Source organism: Vulpes vulpes, chromosome 15 (genome assembly GCF_048418805.1).
Source record: "Vulpes vulpes isolate BD-2025 chromosome 15, VulVul3, whole genome shotgun sequence".
Classification (NCBI taxonomy): domain Eukaryota; kingdom Metazoa; phylum Chordata; class Mammalia; order Carnivora; family Canidae; genus Vulpes; species Vulpes vulpes.
The window spans coordinates 54,267,417-54,283,058 of NC_132794.1; the positions used below are offsets into that span (position 1 = coordinate 54,267,417).

At 38.9% G+C, this 15,642-nt stretch overlaps 1 protein-coding gene across 3 annotated transcripts in view; it reads left to right on the forward strand.

Moving 5' to 3' along the window:
- Nucleotides 1-15,642, forward strand: part of SLC12A1 (solute carrier family 12 member 1) — an 89,890-nt gene that overhangs the window by 31,325 nt on the left and 42,923 nt on the right. For all 3 annotated transcript variants that reach the window (XM_025998668.2, XM_025998667.2, XM_072738468.1), the window contains exons 10-17: nucleotides 1,356-1,440; nucleotides 3,928-4,079; nucleotides 5,234-5,341; nucleotides 5,659-5,782; nucleotides 7,558-7,659; nucleotides 9,595-9,750; nucleotides 12,837-12,936; nucleotides 13,698-13,809. In XM_025998668.2, coding sequence (XP_025854453.1) covers nucleotides 1,356-1,440; nucleotides 3,928-4,079; nucleotides 5,234-5,341; nucleotides 5,659-5,782; nucleotides 7,558-7,659; nucleotides 9,595-9,750; nucleotides 12,837-12,936; nucleotides 13,698-13,809 — 939 coding nt within the window. The remainder of the gene's footprint in view (nucleotides 1-1,355; nucleotides 1,441-3,927; nucleotides 4,080-5,233; nucleotides 5,342-5,658; nucleotides 5,783-7,557; nucleotides 7,660-9,594; nucleotides 9,751-12,836; nucleotides 12,937-13,697; nucleotides 13,810-15,642) is intronic.

Genomic DNA, 15,642 nt, shown 5'->3' on the forward strand with positions numbered 1-15,642 from the left:
TCTTTCCACTTAAATTAATCCTCCCATTTCACTCAGATCACAAGAAATAGTTAATCAATAAAATAAAACCTGAAACATACCATGAGTTGAGAGGTTGAGTGGGTCCCATTTCAACCACAATTACCTTCTTCCTTTGACATGCTGTTCAGCTGCACCCATTAGCTGAAATCACTCTTGGAGACAATAGTTTGGAAGGAGGAGGCTAGGTATGTATGCAGCAGAACCGGCCCTATATGCAAATATTCCTAAAAAATTAGGAAGGACTCAATGACCACAGAGCAACGCCATAGGGCTGACTTGACTCCCATTAGGGACAAATTCACATGTATAGTTATTTCCAGCTGTCAGGTTGGGTCTGCATGTACCATGTGTTGCCCCCTAGGATGGATTTGATCAGCAGATTTAAGTTAAAAACAAAAACAAAAAAGCTCAAATTTTGACTGCATTTATTGCTTATTTGTATTGAAAAATCTCAGGTCCTCTGGTAGGGGAATTAATATCTACTGAGATTGTGCCTCCCTCAATTCAATATTTATTGACTCCTACTATATGCCAGGCACTGTCTTATAAGCAAGAATACATTGAAATCTCTATTTAATAATCCCTGTTAAGTTGGATTCAATTATTTAGAAGTTATGCTGCTTGGAAATTGATTATGATATGATTTAGCCCCCAAGATAGGATATAAAATGATATATTATATATGATGTGAGCTCAGCCCCATGAATTTATATACATTCATAAGCAAAAGAAAAGCCCATTTTCTGGTATAAGCTTAAATTTGCCTCTTTCTTTATGCCTGCTTATGGAAATTAAATATCTCCCATTGCAGTCATTCCTGAACTAGATTCCAAATGGAGAATATGAGGGATTGGAGAATTTAGTAGATCATCCTTTTTGCTTCAAAGTTATTTTTTTCAAAGGCAAGTCTAAGCTTAGTACAAAACTAATACCCACACACAGAAATTGTCAAGGAGCATCAATATGCAGGGTATGTTTATGTCTTTCCCCTAATACTTTAAGGTCTGATACATCTGCATGAAATTCACAGGAGATAAAGGGAGGGAGATGCATTTGTGGGTGAGCTAACTGGTCTACCTTTCTATAAAAACTCCATCACGGACGGTTAGAGATTGCCCAAGCACCAAGTTCTAGAGATTTCATTATTCACCTTGAATACCTTATATTTGTCCAAAAAGAGCTCAGGCTCTCTACTTTGCCATTTGCCTGATCTTTTCTTTAGAACCTGCCTCAGGAAGGACAGCCTAAACATTTGAAAAATAGTAATAAATCCAAGTCATTTCTATTTCTTAAGCCACTCTGTCTCTTCATCCCACCATGTTATTTCTTCAAAGGATCCCCAAGATGCCATCCCGAGAGGAACCATGCTGGCCATTTTCATCACCACTGTCGCCTACATAGGAGTTGCTATTTGTGTGGGTAAGCTGTCTATCTCTGGTGTCAGAATGCCAGAATTACAAGGAATCTGGTCATTCTTCATGTCCAGTGGGCTCTCCGTGGATCATAAACAGAAAGTTTTTTTTAAAAAAACATTTTTAATTCCCTCCCTAGGTGCTTTAGGGGTTTGAATGCAATTAAGCTATGATACAGATGTTTCTGGGTCAGAGCCAGGGTAGAATTAATCAGATTGTCATTCTACCTGAACAGAAAGAGATTCCCATTTAGCTATTCCAGGTGATAATCCCACTGCCAAAGAAGCCACCACTCAGCATTTGCTTCCCTTGCCCTGGGAGACAGGTGAGAAACAGAGCAAAAGAAAAGAAGCCAGAAACAAAACAAGACAAAAACAAAAGCCTTAGGAATGTATGAAAGATATAGAATTGATAACTGTATCTCCTCCTTGCATTACTGTACCTACTATGGAAATGCCACTGTCACCAGTTGGCAGGAAATCAGAACAAGACCCACCTGCCTGCAGTGTAGGTGGTCGCCCTCACAATGCTCAGTAAGCAGAAAATATGTGGATGCACCTGCTGTTCTGAAGCTGACTTTCTTTCCATGGGCTGCCTGCAGCCACACCTCCTTCTGGCTGGGAGTCACTTCATGCTTATGCCATAGGAGGAGAGGAAGAAATGTGGAACACTGTTAGAAGAAAACTTTTCTGTGCACACTAGGGAATATAGCTCCCTACTGCGGAAGCTCGAATGACCATTTTACTGAAGGGCACATCCCACTTGTCCTCTGCCTGAAGGAAATCGGGGAAGTGCATTGATCTTCGTTGGTTTCTGGAGAGAAAAGCAAAACCATTAACTTGAATTTTTGCTTCTCTCAGTCTCTTATTTGAGGAAATTGGATAATGTTAGCTCTATTGCTGTGGCATTTCCAAGTTTAGTCACATGTAAAGAAATTTTATTCCAATACTTTAGAAAATTGACATATTTTTAAATGACATTGAAATCACCTTAAGTTAAATTTCCCAAATGGTTTCCTATCTCACACAAAGTAAAAATGAAGAAATGAATAAAATTATAGACCTGAAATCAGAGTTTCTTCCAGTCTTTGCCTGGGGGAAAATCCCATTTCTATACTTTTCCCTGGAGAGGATGATAGTCGTGGGGTCCATAGCCTGTCATTAGTGCAAGTTATGGCTCATGGCTTGGCTTCATGAAAATTTAGGGAGCTGTATTATGCAAAAGCGAAGATCTACAATTCAGAAAAGTCAATTCAACATAGATGAACAATACAAAAAGGTAAAATCTGGAACAGATGGTTTTGCTTGGTAACCAACATTCATAATTTCAACTGTTTAAGCAGAGGCTAGGAGGCCACCCCTCAGGGCTGTATAAACAGATTCCTGTACTGATTATTTTAAATGACTCCTTCAGCTTGAAGATCCTTTTAAGTCTTTCGAAGATTCACAGGATGTGAATTCCGTGGGTAAAATTGAGGGTTCCCATTAGTACTTGTCACTGGGCCTTCTCTTAAAATTATTAGCAAATAATGAAAATTCATTCTGGCTGGAGTTTGAAGAGCAAAATGAACAGTTTTATTGGTTGGGATTTAGTTTGTAAAATATCTACCCTTCACGTAGTTCAGAAAAGTTTCTACATATTTCACACATATATTCATATATTTCAATAATCTTATCAAATAGACAATGGCAGAGATTATAGTTATTCATAAGGAAAGTTGTTTAGTAAAATATGTATCAAAGATCTTTAAAAAGTTAATAACTCCATTTCTAGGAATCTATCCTAGAAAAATATTTTGAAATACACAAGAAAAAATGTAGGCACAAAGATATTCATCCTAGAATATTTATAATGGAATATAACAGAAATACCAAAATGGATAAAAATAATGGAAGAAAGTGATATTTGATAGAATATTATTTGACCATTAATATTACCAGGAAATCTCAATATTTTATCTCCATTTTCCTCATTATTTAAATGATTAACATTCTCTATAAAGTAGAATTGCAACTGTTTAAGAAATTGTGCAAGGACTATCATCAGTTGAAAACAAGGGCTCCGTTCTCTTAATTACCAGAATTCAATAATGCTATCCCTTAGGTATCTCACAGATGAGGAAATAAATCCTTCTACCTGAAAAAACACCTACTCAGTAGCATCAAGCCAGAAATATGAATTGAATATCATGTGCAAAGCACTGCCATGTGCGTTTCAGAAAGTAAGAGAGATCCAATCCCGAAGTGTCCTACAAAGGTAGGTGAGAGCTTGGACCAAAACCACCCAAAGCAGTAGCAGTGGCAGACTGTCAGCGACAGGGGGCGCTCTCAAGCCCCTGAGGATGGGAACCTCCTCCTACTATGTCCCCAGGATGACAAGAGAGGATGGATGGCAGTGGACCTGCTCAGACTCACAGTAAACTGTGTTTTCAGTAGAGAACCCCATGGGAGCAGCACCCTTATAAAGAATTGATGAGCCATGATTGTTTCCCCAGGGGCTTGTGTGGTCCGAGATGCTACCGGAAGCATGAATGACACCATCATTTCTGGGATGAACTGCAATGGTTCAGCAGCCTGTGGGTTGGGCTACGACTTCTCAAGATGTCGACATGAACCTTGTCAATATGGGCTCATGAACAATTTCCAGGTTTGAGCAGAAAAAAAAAAGTTTATTGCTGTTGTTTCCATTTGTAGAATGTCATGTGAGGCATAATGAAAGTTCTGACTTTGTAACTGATTGATTATTGATCCATTTGAATTCAGCAAGGAAAAATTTATGCATGAGGGAAGGGAGCACTCTAGGGATTACATGGCACCAAATCCTGTGGTTACATTTATTGTGGGGTGGGGGGAGAGAACAGGCAGTCCTATGAATTGCATCACCAGGGAAAGAATACCACCTGACATGCATCTTCGAATCAACTGTGCAAGATTTCATGGTGGGGAGAAGAGAGACTTAGGTAGTACTTGGAAGGAACTTCATGCATGGACTTCAGTTTTGGGAAAGCCTCTGATGCAGTCCTCGGGTGCCTGGAAAACAAGGCCAGTAGGGAAATTGTGAGTGGCAGAAGGGGAGGTAAACAAGGGGGATAAAATAAGGGAAGTTGGGAAAACTGTGGAACTGGAAACATCAATTTGTCTGAATGATTGGTGAGTGGAGGGAGAGGCAAATTTGTCACGAAGGCTTCATTCATCTAGTTTAACAACCAACAAAGAGAAATTAGCTCAGCTGAAGTCATTATTACAAAATATGACTTAAGTTGATAGAATATCATCATGTCTCAGATCTAAAATTATATTTAATGAGCACAGAGAAAGCAAAGGTTTGAAAAGCCTCTATGTGCAAGAAGGACAAGAAAGCCTGAAGCTTTTCAAAAGACCTGTAAACAGCTGAGCCCTCCCTAAACCCTATCAAAATACCACTTTCTGCTGGATAGAATTTCCCCATCACCAAAGAAACATATGCCCACAAATCACGAGGGAAATGTCATCAAATTCTTTGAAACCATTGCCTTCTTTATTCTTCCTAGTATCTCCTGGATGTATTGTGGTGAGCCCTTCCTATTTTTATAAACAATCATAACAAAACGGCCATTTCCATTTTGAAACAACAAATGTTAAGAACTTGAGAATGAAGCAAGGGGGAAAGAAAAATCTGGTTAGAAGCAATTAGCTTATAAAGGAGATTCCAAATAACGGAAAGCAGAAGGGGAAGCATTTGCATAAGATTTTGGCTTTGTTTGTGTTTGTTTTTTAATTGTCCATTGGATGAGTCTCCTGACTTGAACATCTTTTCTCAAGGTCATGAGCATGGTGTCAGGGTTCGGCCCCCTCATCACTGCTGGCATCTTTTCTGCAACGCTCTCTTCAGCCCTGGCCTCGCTTGTCAGCGCACCCAAAGTGTTCCAGGTAATTCAGGCCAAGAGCATGTGCTTCTCCCTACGTCTGTTTCCACTGAACATGGATCAAGCTGAAATACTCATTCTCACCAGCAATCATTTTCCATCATTTTCTGAAACAGTTTAACGTTTGCATCTGGCTCAAATGCTGTCTGCCACATAGTCAAGATCGATTCAAATAATATAAAGAATGATAAACTGCAGTGTTAACTTGTGCCTATATTGTGTATCACTTCATCTTTTTCCAAATCTTCTTGTTTGAATCACCTAGGGAAAATGACTGTGCATAGATATAAATGACAAATTTCTCCTCTTCTTTTCCATTAGGCTCTGTGCAAGGACAACATCTACAAAGCCCTGCAGTTCTTTGCAAAGGGATATGGGAAAAACAATGAACCCCTGAGAGGATACATTCTCACTTTTGTTATAGCCATGGCGTTCATTCTTATTGGTTCGTATTTTTCTTGTGCTTACTGGAAGCCAAAGAGTTCTTCTGATTACTGATAGGGTTTTCCTTTTAGCTTGAGGAATTTCCTGTTTTGTGTTTAATATCCCAATTGGTAATATTGGAGTCTAAGAAGGAAATGAGGAATTCTTGTGTGTAGAGCTTTTGAGGGCTTGAGGTAGACTTCAGACTTTAATCTCTTCTTTGAATTCAAATTTTGGAAATCCATCCAACCAAATGCAACTGAATCCTTCCTCCAAGCTGCCCTATATCATCTAATTCGAGAGCCTTCCCCAGCTGCCACCTGTCTCTACAGTCTACTGGCCTGTAGCCAGCAGGAGAATCCAAGGGTCATTTACAAAATGTGGTCCATTGACCGCCTATATCAGAATCAGAAGCACTTGGGGTTTGTTAATGTGCCAATTTTTCAGACCCAACCCTGGAGTTAGAATCAGAGTCTTTGGGGATAAGGAACCTGCATGTGTACACGCTCCTCCAGAGATTCATAGGTCACTGAGGTTTGAGAACCACTTGCCAAGACTATCATCTCGGCTCCCTCTCCCTAAGCAACATAGAAACTGCTGCATAATCTTGGAGAGACACATTCATCAACTTTAGCCTGCACATTCCTCATTCCTCCCCAAGGTGCCACCTTTGCTGGTGAGCATATGAGAAGAGAAGAATCAAAAAGTGAGGCCACGCTAACTTGCCTAGAAGGGCAAAGCCTTCCTCAGCACAGTGGCACCAAACAATAAAGGCTCATCATCATCACGTAAGCTCAGGAAGTGACTGTAATTCCTGAATCGTCATAAGATTTCTACAGGGTTGAAGAGGGGGAAAATATAGCTATGTTTGTTAGATTTTTAAAAAAATTAAACAAAAAGTGATAATGTACAGAAATGTTTCCATTACAAAACCTAAACTGTAAGACCTCAAATCATTGCCCTGTAATGCATGTATGTGATCGAATAGCCAAAGTGTTAAAAGAAATTGTACAAATTAAATATTATTAAAAATCACTCAGAACAATGATTAGCTTCATGGCACAAACTTCAAGACAGCTATTTTTGCCTACTTCCTGGCTGGCATCCATGGTTGAGAATCACACCCAGCTGCCACCTGCATTTGCATCACAGAGGTTGATAAATGAGAATGTCTCTAAATTATTTCTTATATCATACAGTAAACCATTCAACTACGATTAAATTATACCAGATATTTAGCTACTGGGGTAATCATTTTTTTGGCAAACCTTGAGAGGTAGAACTCTCTAGAAATGGTAAGAAAAGAAAAGGGCCTAGGACTAGCAAGGGTTTTGAGAGCCAGGGAGAGCAAGATGGGTATAGAGATTTCCAGTTAGGCATTTCTGGTGCCCTGGTATTTAACTAACCTGTCACTCTGTAGAGCTTTTTGCTTATATCCATAGCAGAGAAATAGTGCAGGATTTGGTACCTCTAGAAGGGTGACTGGGAAATTTATCATCTGCCCAGTACCCAAAACCTCCACCCATGCCCATTTGAATGTTTGGTAGGCAGAGGCCTTATATATTGTCTATTTTCTCATTGGGAGGTTTTCTTGCTTCTTGCTTTATGGAAACCCTGAGAAAATATTTTTAAATAAATACAATCCAAAAGAAAAATCACTAACTTCTTAAACTTTGACAGATGCTAGCTAGCTATGTTTTCAATTGCCAAATAAAGTCGAGCTTCCAGGCTCTGACAGCTGTTCAGCCCCTGGTCTCATCACTCACGCGGACATGCTAACTTCTGCTTCATTCACAGCGGAACTGAATACCATCGCCCCCATCATCTCCAACTTCTTCCTGGCCTCATACGCACTTATTAATTTCTCCTGTTTCCATGCCTCTTATGCCAAATCTCCGGGTAAGTTGACTCTTCAAAAGTAAAAGAAGCCTAAGCAGACAGTTTGTCTCAATAAAATGAAATAAGTCAGTGAAAAGTGCTCAATCGGTGTTCATATGTTTCCCTATATCCTAGTGGGCAACGTAATCCACTTTATTTTGGTGAGTTGAGGTGGGGGGACTTCTGAAATAGAAAAAGAATCATTTGAGCAATGGCCTTTTTGACCAACCGTAAAGTCAATTTTCTCCTGCGGCAATAAATTATTCATTGCAAGAGAAACCACATTTATTTCAGCAGTAGAAAAACACCACTATTTATTTCCAGGGTGAAAGTGACCACAGAAGTGGAATAAATGTATATATTTGAAACTTCCTTACTATCAATTTGTTTCCTGCCCATGGTGCAGAAGAGAGGGATGAGTAGTTCCCATAATTACCTGCTGAGTACAGTCAATGCAGATTCGTGTTGAAGCCAGTGACATCCCTGCCCTCCGCAGACTGTGGTTGAAAGAGGTGCAAAATTTCACACCAAAGAACCTTTCCTATCTTGTCACCTCTCACTTCTTCCTTTCCTTCGTTGGCTATTAGAATTCCTTCTGCCTTTCCACCAGAATAGATACTCATCACTATTGACCTTCAGAAAGTTCTTCACCATGAAGGCCTTTATCAGGGATATAAGCTCATTTCCCTTCCATTAGGGTCTGTTGTGGTCTCAAGCCTCCTTCAGAAAACCTGCTGCCGATAAGACAAAATACAGATGGAAGGGCAGCTTTCATCCACCCAAGGCCACTAAGCTCCAGAAGAAAACTGAAGAATTTTTATTTCTGTTGTGTCATCTTCCTTAAAGCAGTGAACAGAAAGTTCTAGTCAGTGACTACAAGTCATAGAAATGTGTGCCTCTGTGCCATGTTATGTTTGTCTTTGAAAAACAAGGTGAAATAATAGAGGAGGTAAGGGAAAGAGTAGAAATGATGAAGGGAAAAAGAAGAGAGAAAAAGAGAGAAGAAAAAGAGAAGACCACGTAAAGACACATAGATACACAAAACCACAAAACAACACACACAGTGCCCCTGTGACACGCGCACAGCCAGACTGGAAAAATAAGGGCATTTCCAGAGATGTTCTCAAAGTGCTATTTCCATCTTGTGGCCATTTCAGAAATTGCTCCTGAAGATTTTGAAAGCTCTGTTGTGTTTTGGCAACTACAAATGTAAAATGTACTTCACCCATGGGCCAAATGCCCTTCAGAGTCTCCCCAGCCTGACCGTGCTGTCTCCCAGTTTCTGTATTGCAGGGAAATAATAGAACACAGGAAACTCCCTGTGTTTATCCATGAGAAATATTTTCACTGTAAAATGCAAAACTTAATAATGCATCAAGTTTGAGAAGCTATTGCAGAAAAATTTCACACACACCCCCTTTCCATAGATGATGATGATTATTTTTTTTAGATGCTTATTTCTGAAAGGGCAGATACTATCCTCTTAAGGTAAAGACAGAGCTAGTAGGGAGTTAGTGGCTTGACTTTCGATGATGCTCTGCCATCTTCATGGGAAAAATAGGCCCATTGTCTTAACTTTCTCCTTCTTGGGCCACCAAGGAGTTTCTTCCCCTCCTTTCTCCTAGACCCCACTCTTCTTATCTCTCCTTGCCTCCTTTCAGCTCCTGATAGTATAGATATCAAAAGCTTAAGGTCTTGTAGTTGAGGGGAGACAATTGTGGCCCACAGGAAATATGAAAAGGCCCTAAGTGCCACATTTTCTGTATTTCACAGCATTCTTATTTGGTATACCTTCCTAAGCCAGGGACCCAAGATCACAGAGAACTAATAACAGAATTGGGAAGTTGACCTAAAAGTTCTGATTTTTATACTAGGAAAAACTGTTGCCTGCATTCTAATCATGTGTAGTGGTATAGTGTGAAAGTTTTTGTTATGCACCGAGATTTTTTTTTTCAGGATGGAGACCTGCATATGGAATTTACAACATGTGGGTATCTCTTTTTGGAGCCATTTTGTGCTGTGCAGTGATGTTTGTCATCAACTGGTGGGCGGCTGTCATCACCTACGTCATTGAGTTCTTCCTCTATATCTATGTGACTTATAAGAAGCCAGGTAAGATAAGGACTGTATAGGAAGGGGTTTTGAAAGCACTTCCTACCTATTCATTCATTCAACAAATGTGTATTGAGCAGCCCCTATGTGCTTAAGTGTGCGATGTGAGTGGTGGAGATTAATAATATAATATAATCATATACCATGTGCCCATTGAATCTTCACAATAATGTTACATATTAGGTATTATTAGACCCATTTTACAGATGAAGAAACTAGAATTCAAAGAGTTGATCACTTGCCACGGTAACAGACATGATGGAGCTGACATTTTAAGTAGAGTGTATGATAACAAATTCCCCACGCTTTCCATTATATCACCTTCTAAAAATCCTGATAAATAAGATATAGTCTCTGTCCTCAAGGAGTTCACTGACCCCCACACAAGAAACTAACCATAATGCAATATAGTAAGTAACATGCGGTGGCATAAGAGAGGTATTGAGAAGAGGAGAGGGAGTGATTAGCTCTCATTAGAGTTGTCCAAGAAGACTCTTCTGGTTCATGGCCTGTATTCTCAGGGCCAAAACTCAGTAGATACGTAATAAACATTTGTTGAATGAACAAATAAACTGCCTTGGGAAAAAAAAAAGAGACAAGAAACTAAGGATTGGTTAGTCAGATAAAACAAGGAAATGTTATTCTGGGCAGAAGGAAAAGCATAAGTGAAATTAGGAGGCATGCAAGAACATGGCATAAGTTGGAAGCTCCAATGCCTATAATACGGATGGAGTTCTTGGGTGTTAAGGAGAAGAGGCATGAGGTGAGCCTAGAAGAGTAGTTGGGGTCAGATAAATAAGAAACATAAATGTCATGCTAAGGAATATGTGAACAAAAGGCTACCAGAGATCACTCAATTGTATCTGAACTTTAGATGTTAGCTTTAGAATCAATGAGAAGGATGGACTGAGGCTGGGAGAGACTAGAGACTACAGAGCATGGTAGAGAGAGGTCCAGTCTCAGGAGCCAGGTAGCCCTGAAGTACCCTCCTATGTCCCTTACCTGTATTTCATAAGGAAAGTAGAGAAGGTAGTTAACTACCTTTGAGGGATTTTTTGCTGTTTGTCTTTATGACTTATTGCATTGGGCATAAATTACATATGGTGAAATTCATCCCTTTAGATGTATAGTCTATAGGTTTTGACAAACTTCAACATTTTTGTAACCACCATCACAATCAAGACAGAGGACTATTCCATCATTGCTAAAAGTTCCCTTAACACTCCTACATGGTTGATCTCCTTCCCTCAACTTACTTCCTAGTAACCACTGTTCTGATTTCTGTCACTATAGCTTCAACTTTTCAGAATATTTTATAGAATCCTGTAGCATATAGCCTTTGTGTATGCTTCCTCTCATTTAACATGGTATTTTTAGATTCATCCATGTTGTTGCATGTGTAAGTGGTTTAGGTTGAGTAATATTTCATTATATGAATATATCTCAAATTTTTAAAAAAATTTATTCACCAGTTGATGGACATCTGGATTGTTTCCAGCGTGGGATGATTTTAGATAAAGCTATTATAAACATGTACACACAGAACTCTATGTGAACCTTTGCTTTCATTTCTCTAGGAGTAGGATATCTAAGAGTGGGATTTCTGATTATATAATAAGAGTGTGTGTGTGTGTTTGTGTGTGTGTGTGTGTATACATGCATACGTATATATAAATATCTTCACGAGAAATGGCCAAACTGTTTTCCACAGAAGCAGTATCATCTTCTATTCCTACCAGCAATAAATGGAAGTCCTCATTGTCTACATCCTTGTTAGCACTTAGTATTGTCAGTTGATTTAAAAAAAAAACATTCTAATAGATGTAGAGTACTATCACTTTGCTTTGCTTTGCATTTTCCTAATGACTAATGTTGTTGAACATCTTATTTACCATCTTCTTATTTATCATCTTCAGTCAAATTTCTGTTTAAATCTTGTGCCTATATTTTTTCGTTGTTTTTCTATTATTCAGTTGTGAGAGTTCTTTATGTATTCTAGATGCAAATCTTTAGTTGTACGTGTTTTGAAAATATTTTCTGTAGGACTATGACTTGCCTTTTCAATTTTCCTTACAGTTTATTTTGAAGGCAGACACACTTAGTTCTTATAACGTCTAATACATCATTTTTTGCTTTTATGTTTTTTTTACTTCTAATCTATCTTTCCCTAATCCAAGGTCACAAACTTCTTCTAAAAGTTTAAAGCTCTAGTTTTTAAATCTATGTCCATTTTCCAATTTGAGTTAATTTTTACATATGGCATGAAGAATGGTTCAAAGTTCATTTTTTACTTTCAAATATCTAATTAACTAGTAAGATTTCTATTTAAATAAAATAACCTAAAGTATGCTAAATACCTGTTGCATAGTCAACCTTAGGCAATATCAATCCTTTTTTATGTCTTCACCATTTCCCTGATTCTTCCAAGCAAAATTAGGGAGATGACTCTATCTGCCATCTGGAGTAAATCTAAATTCCCATCAGGGACTTCCTGGTGGGTAGTTCCATCTAATATTCAGTTTATTTCTTTTTTCAAAAAAGTGTAGGAAAAAAAAGGGGAGTTAGGAGATGGTAGTACTTACCTCCCTCATTACAAATCAGATTAAAATGCTTGCTGAATCCTCTTCATGGATACCCAAGAAAGTAAGAATTTCTGAGCTATTCAGTTTTACTATTCAAAATATAAAGATTGCTGCACACTATCTGTGTCTACAGAAATGCCTCTTTTCAATTGAAGAATTTGTGAAGAACTTTATAATTTATTTAGGGGCTAACCATTTTTCCAAGTCTATCCACTTGCAGTGTGGTTATCACATAGCCCCTCCCACCAAGCAAAATTTCTAGGTCTTTGGCTAAGTCTGATCCTTAACTGGAAAGAGAGCTGTCACTTCTAAGAATTCATAAAGTGTTCAGAGAAGAACACAATGCTCTTTCGAGGAAATAGTACACTGTGTTTTCTCTAACTTGGGCACTCTTCACTGATGACATGGCCAAGGAAAATCATAGAAGGCAATGACTTATAAAAATTGTTCATATACAGAGGGAAGGCCAATGCTTTTAATGCCAAATTCTTCTGTTGTCCACAGATGTGAATTGGGGCTCCTCCACGCAGGCTCTTTCCTACGTCAGTGCATTAGACAATGCCCTGGAATTAACTACTGTGGAAGACCATGTGAAAAATTTCAGGTAAAATTTACTTCCCAGGCATTCTAGTGTTGCTCCACATTAGAAGTGGCTTTCCTTTATGGGAGACCAATGCACTAGAGTAGTGATACACTTTATGGGTGTATTCTAAGAATAAGGAGTCATATAAAAATGCCTCATTTTCACAACATCTCTGTGAATGAGTGCTTCTTCTCTTCTGCTCTGAGATTTGCCCACTTCCAGCTATAAACCATCATAATGTCAGGTGTCACCTTCCATGCACAGAGATAGAGAGGTTATCTAAAGGTGTGATTTCAGGGAGATGTCCCCAAATACCTTAATCATTGGTGCTATCTCCATTCTGCTTAAAGCTCTGTGGCTTACCGAATTCTGTTAGGAAAAGTTATATTTTAAACTCTTCATTAGTTATATTTTATTTTGAATGGAACCAAAAAAAAAAACAGGCTTTGCAAGGAAGATGGAGGAAAGCAGCATAAAGATACCAGCTGGAGAGTGATAGTTTGTATTGGGGATTTAGGATATGGTAGTGCCTGGAGAATAAAAGACAGGGGGAACCCAAGACCACCTTTTCTTACTTCACATTTTTGCCATCACTAAGGAACTAAGAATACAAAGATGGCAAGATGAACAAGCAGGATGGTTCAAGAATTCTGATGAGAAACCCAAGAAATATTTAGGGGAGAAGTTGTCCCATTTTGCCAAACTCTCCCCATTCCTGCCATTTCCATTGGGGATGTTCTTGGTCCTAGGCCAGTTCTCACATCCTCTTTTCTTATTTCCAGGCCCCAATGCATTGTCTTAACAGGGGGACCTATGACAAGACCTGCTCTCTTGGACATTACGCATGCCTTTACCAAGAACAGTGGCCTTTGCATCTGCTGTGAAGTTTTTGTGGTAAGAGCCACTTCATCCCGGGAAGGTTCTTCCCTCCCTACTCACCTTGTGTTATTTTACATGAGCCAAGTGGGTACAGGCAGTGATAGGAAAGTGGCAAGCCAGTTTAGACAAGAGTCCTTTTCCTTGATTCATAGAGGAAGAACTAGCAAGGGCCGTGATCCTGAATTTAAATGAGTGGATAAAAAGTGTTTCAGATTTCATAGAAGACCAACTAAAAGTGATAAATATTTCCAAATGATGGCCTTTGAGACAAGAAAAAGAGAACTGGCTCAGAAATAAAATGAAAGCATTTGGGGTGGTAACTGTCCACAGAAATATAAAAGGATGGAATGAGCCAGAGAGTGCTATTATATAGATTAACTGATGAGGAAACCAGACATAATGTCCTGAAATGACAGCACATAGAATTTAGATTAAATATTTGGATAAAATTGATGACACTATAGATATCTAGGGAATTAAACCCAGTTTCTCCTGCCTTAGATAAACATTCAGAGCCAAATGAGTTCCTTTCTGTTCAGGAAGTTTGTGGTAGACTAATGGGAACTTATTGGTGGTGTTCCCAGGAGGTATTCAAAGTAGATGCTAAAAATTTAACCAAATCATTGACCAATCACCAATCTCTAAAGTGAAAAGAAAATATTAAAATTATAACAAAATAGTGGGTCCTCCAAACCAGTCTATGTCTACTTGTGTTCCCATAATAATCACAGTTTCTCTGTCTCTCTCTCTTGCTCACAGGCACACACACTGCTCAAAATCCTTAGCTACTTCAATGTATTTTTTTTTTTTAGTACATACCTCTTCCTCCAAGCATTTTCCTGCAATTTTTCTTACTTGATCTATATTACAGCCTAGTGAGGCAGAAAGGAAAAAGAATCTCTGTTTTCATTTTACTGGTTGGAAAAGTGAGACTTAAGAAAATCAAATTATTGGGATGCCTGGGTGGCTCAGTGGTTGAGCGTCTGCCTTCAGCTCAGGGTGTGATCCCAGGGTCCTGGGATCGAGTCCTGCATTGGGCTCCCCATATGGAGCCTGCTTCTCCCTCTGCCTATACCTCTGCCTCTCTCTCTGTGTTTCTCATGAATAAATACATAAAATCTTTAAAAAAAGAAAAAGAAAATTAAATTATTGCACAGGGTCATGTGATAAGAAAGTGGCAGAACTAGGATGTTAGTCCAGGCCACCCAACTGTGCTCTGTGTTTTTCCTCATGAGGAGAAAATCTTAGCAGACTTGTGTCCCTGGGAGTGCTGAAAGAATCAAGTGCCACTACCCAAACTTCCAATAGGGAGTAGGGTTGACAGGGACCTGTGTAATTCTGGGGCCAGTTGGCTGTGCCATTATGCATGGACAAATTTGCCACACATCATCATGACCAGTTCTTAAGCATCTTTTTACACTTGGCAATACTCTAAATGCTATATGAAGCAATTGGTCGTATTCTTCTTCCTCTCAGTGCTTATATGCTAGGAACTGAGATAATATAGCTCAACGCAATTATCTGGAAGGGAGTGAAAGGAACTCTACTGACTACATGAGATTGACAGGTTAAGTAATGACCAGCTGTGACTCCAGAGGATTTTTAAAAATCTTATCAAGCACTCTTCCCTCATATTATCAACTTTGGTGCCCTGGATTACTGAATTTCATTTTGGCCAATATAATACAGGAGCTGGTTTTGATGGAATAAGCAGTTTGGGGTGTTTTTCTTCTCCAGCAATTTAGAGAAAACTTAGTTTAGCAGGCAATAAAATATCTTTAGGACAGGAGAAATGAACCAGGAGTATAAAGTCATATATATATTGGCAAGGGAGAAAAGGTCTTCTCA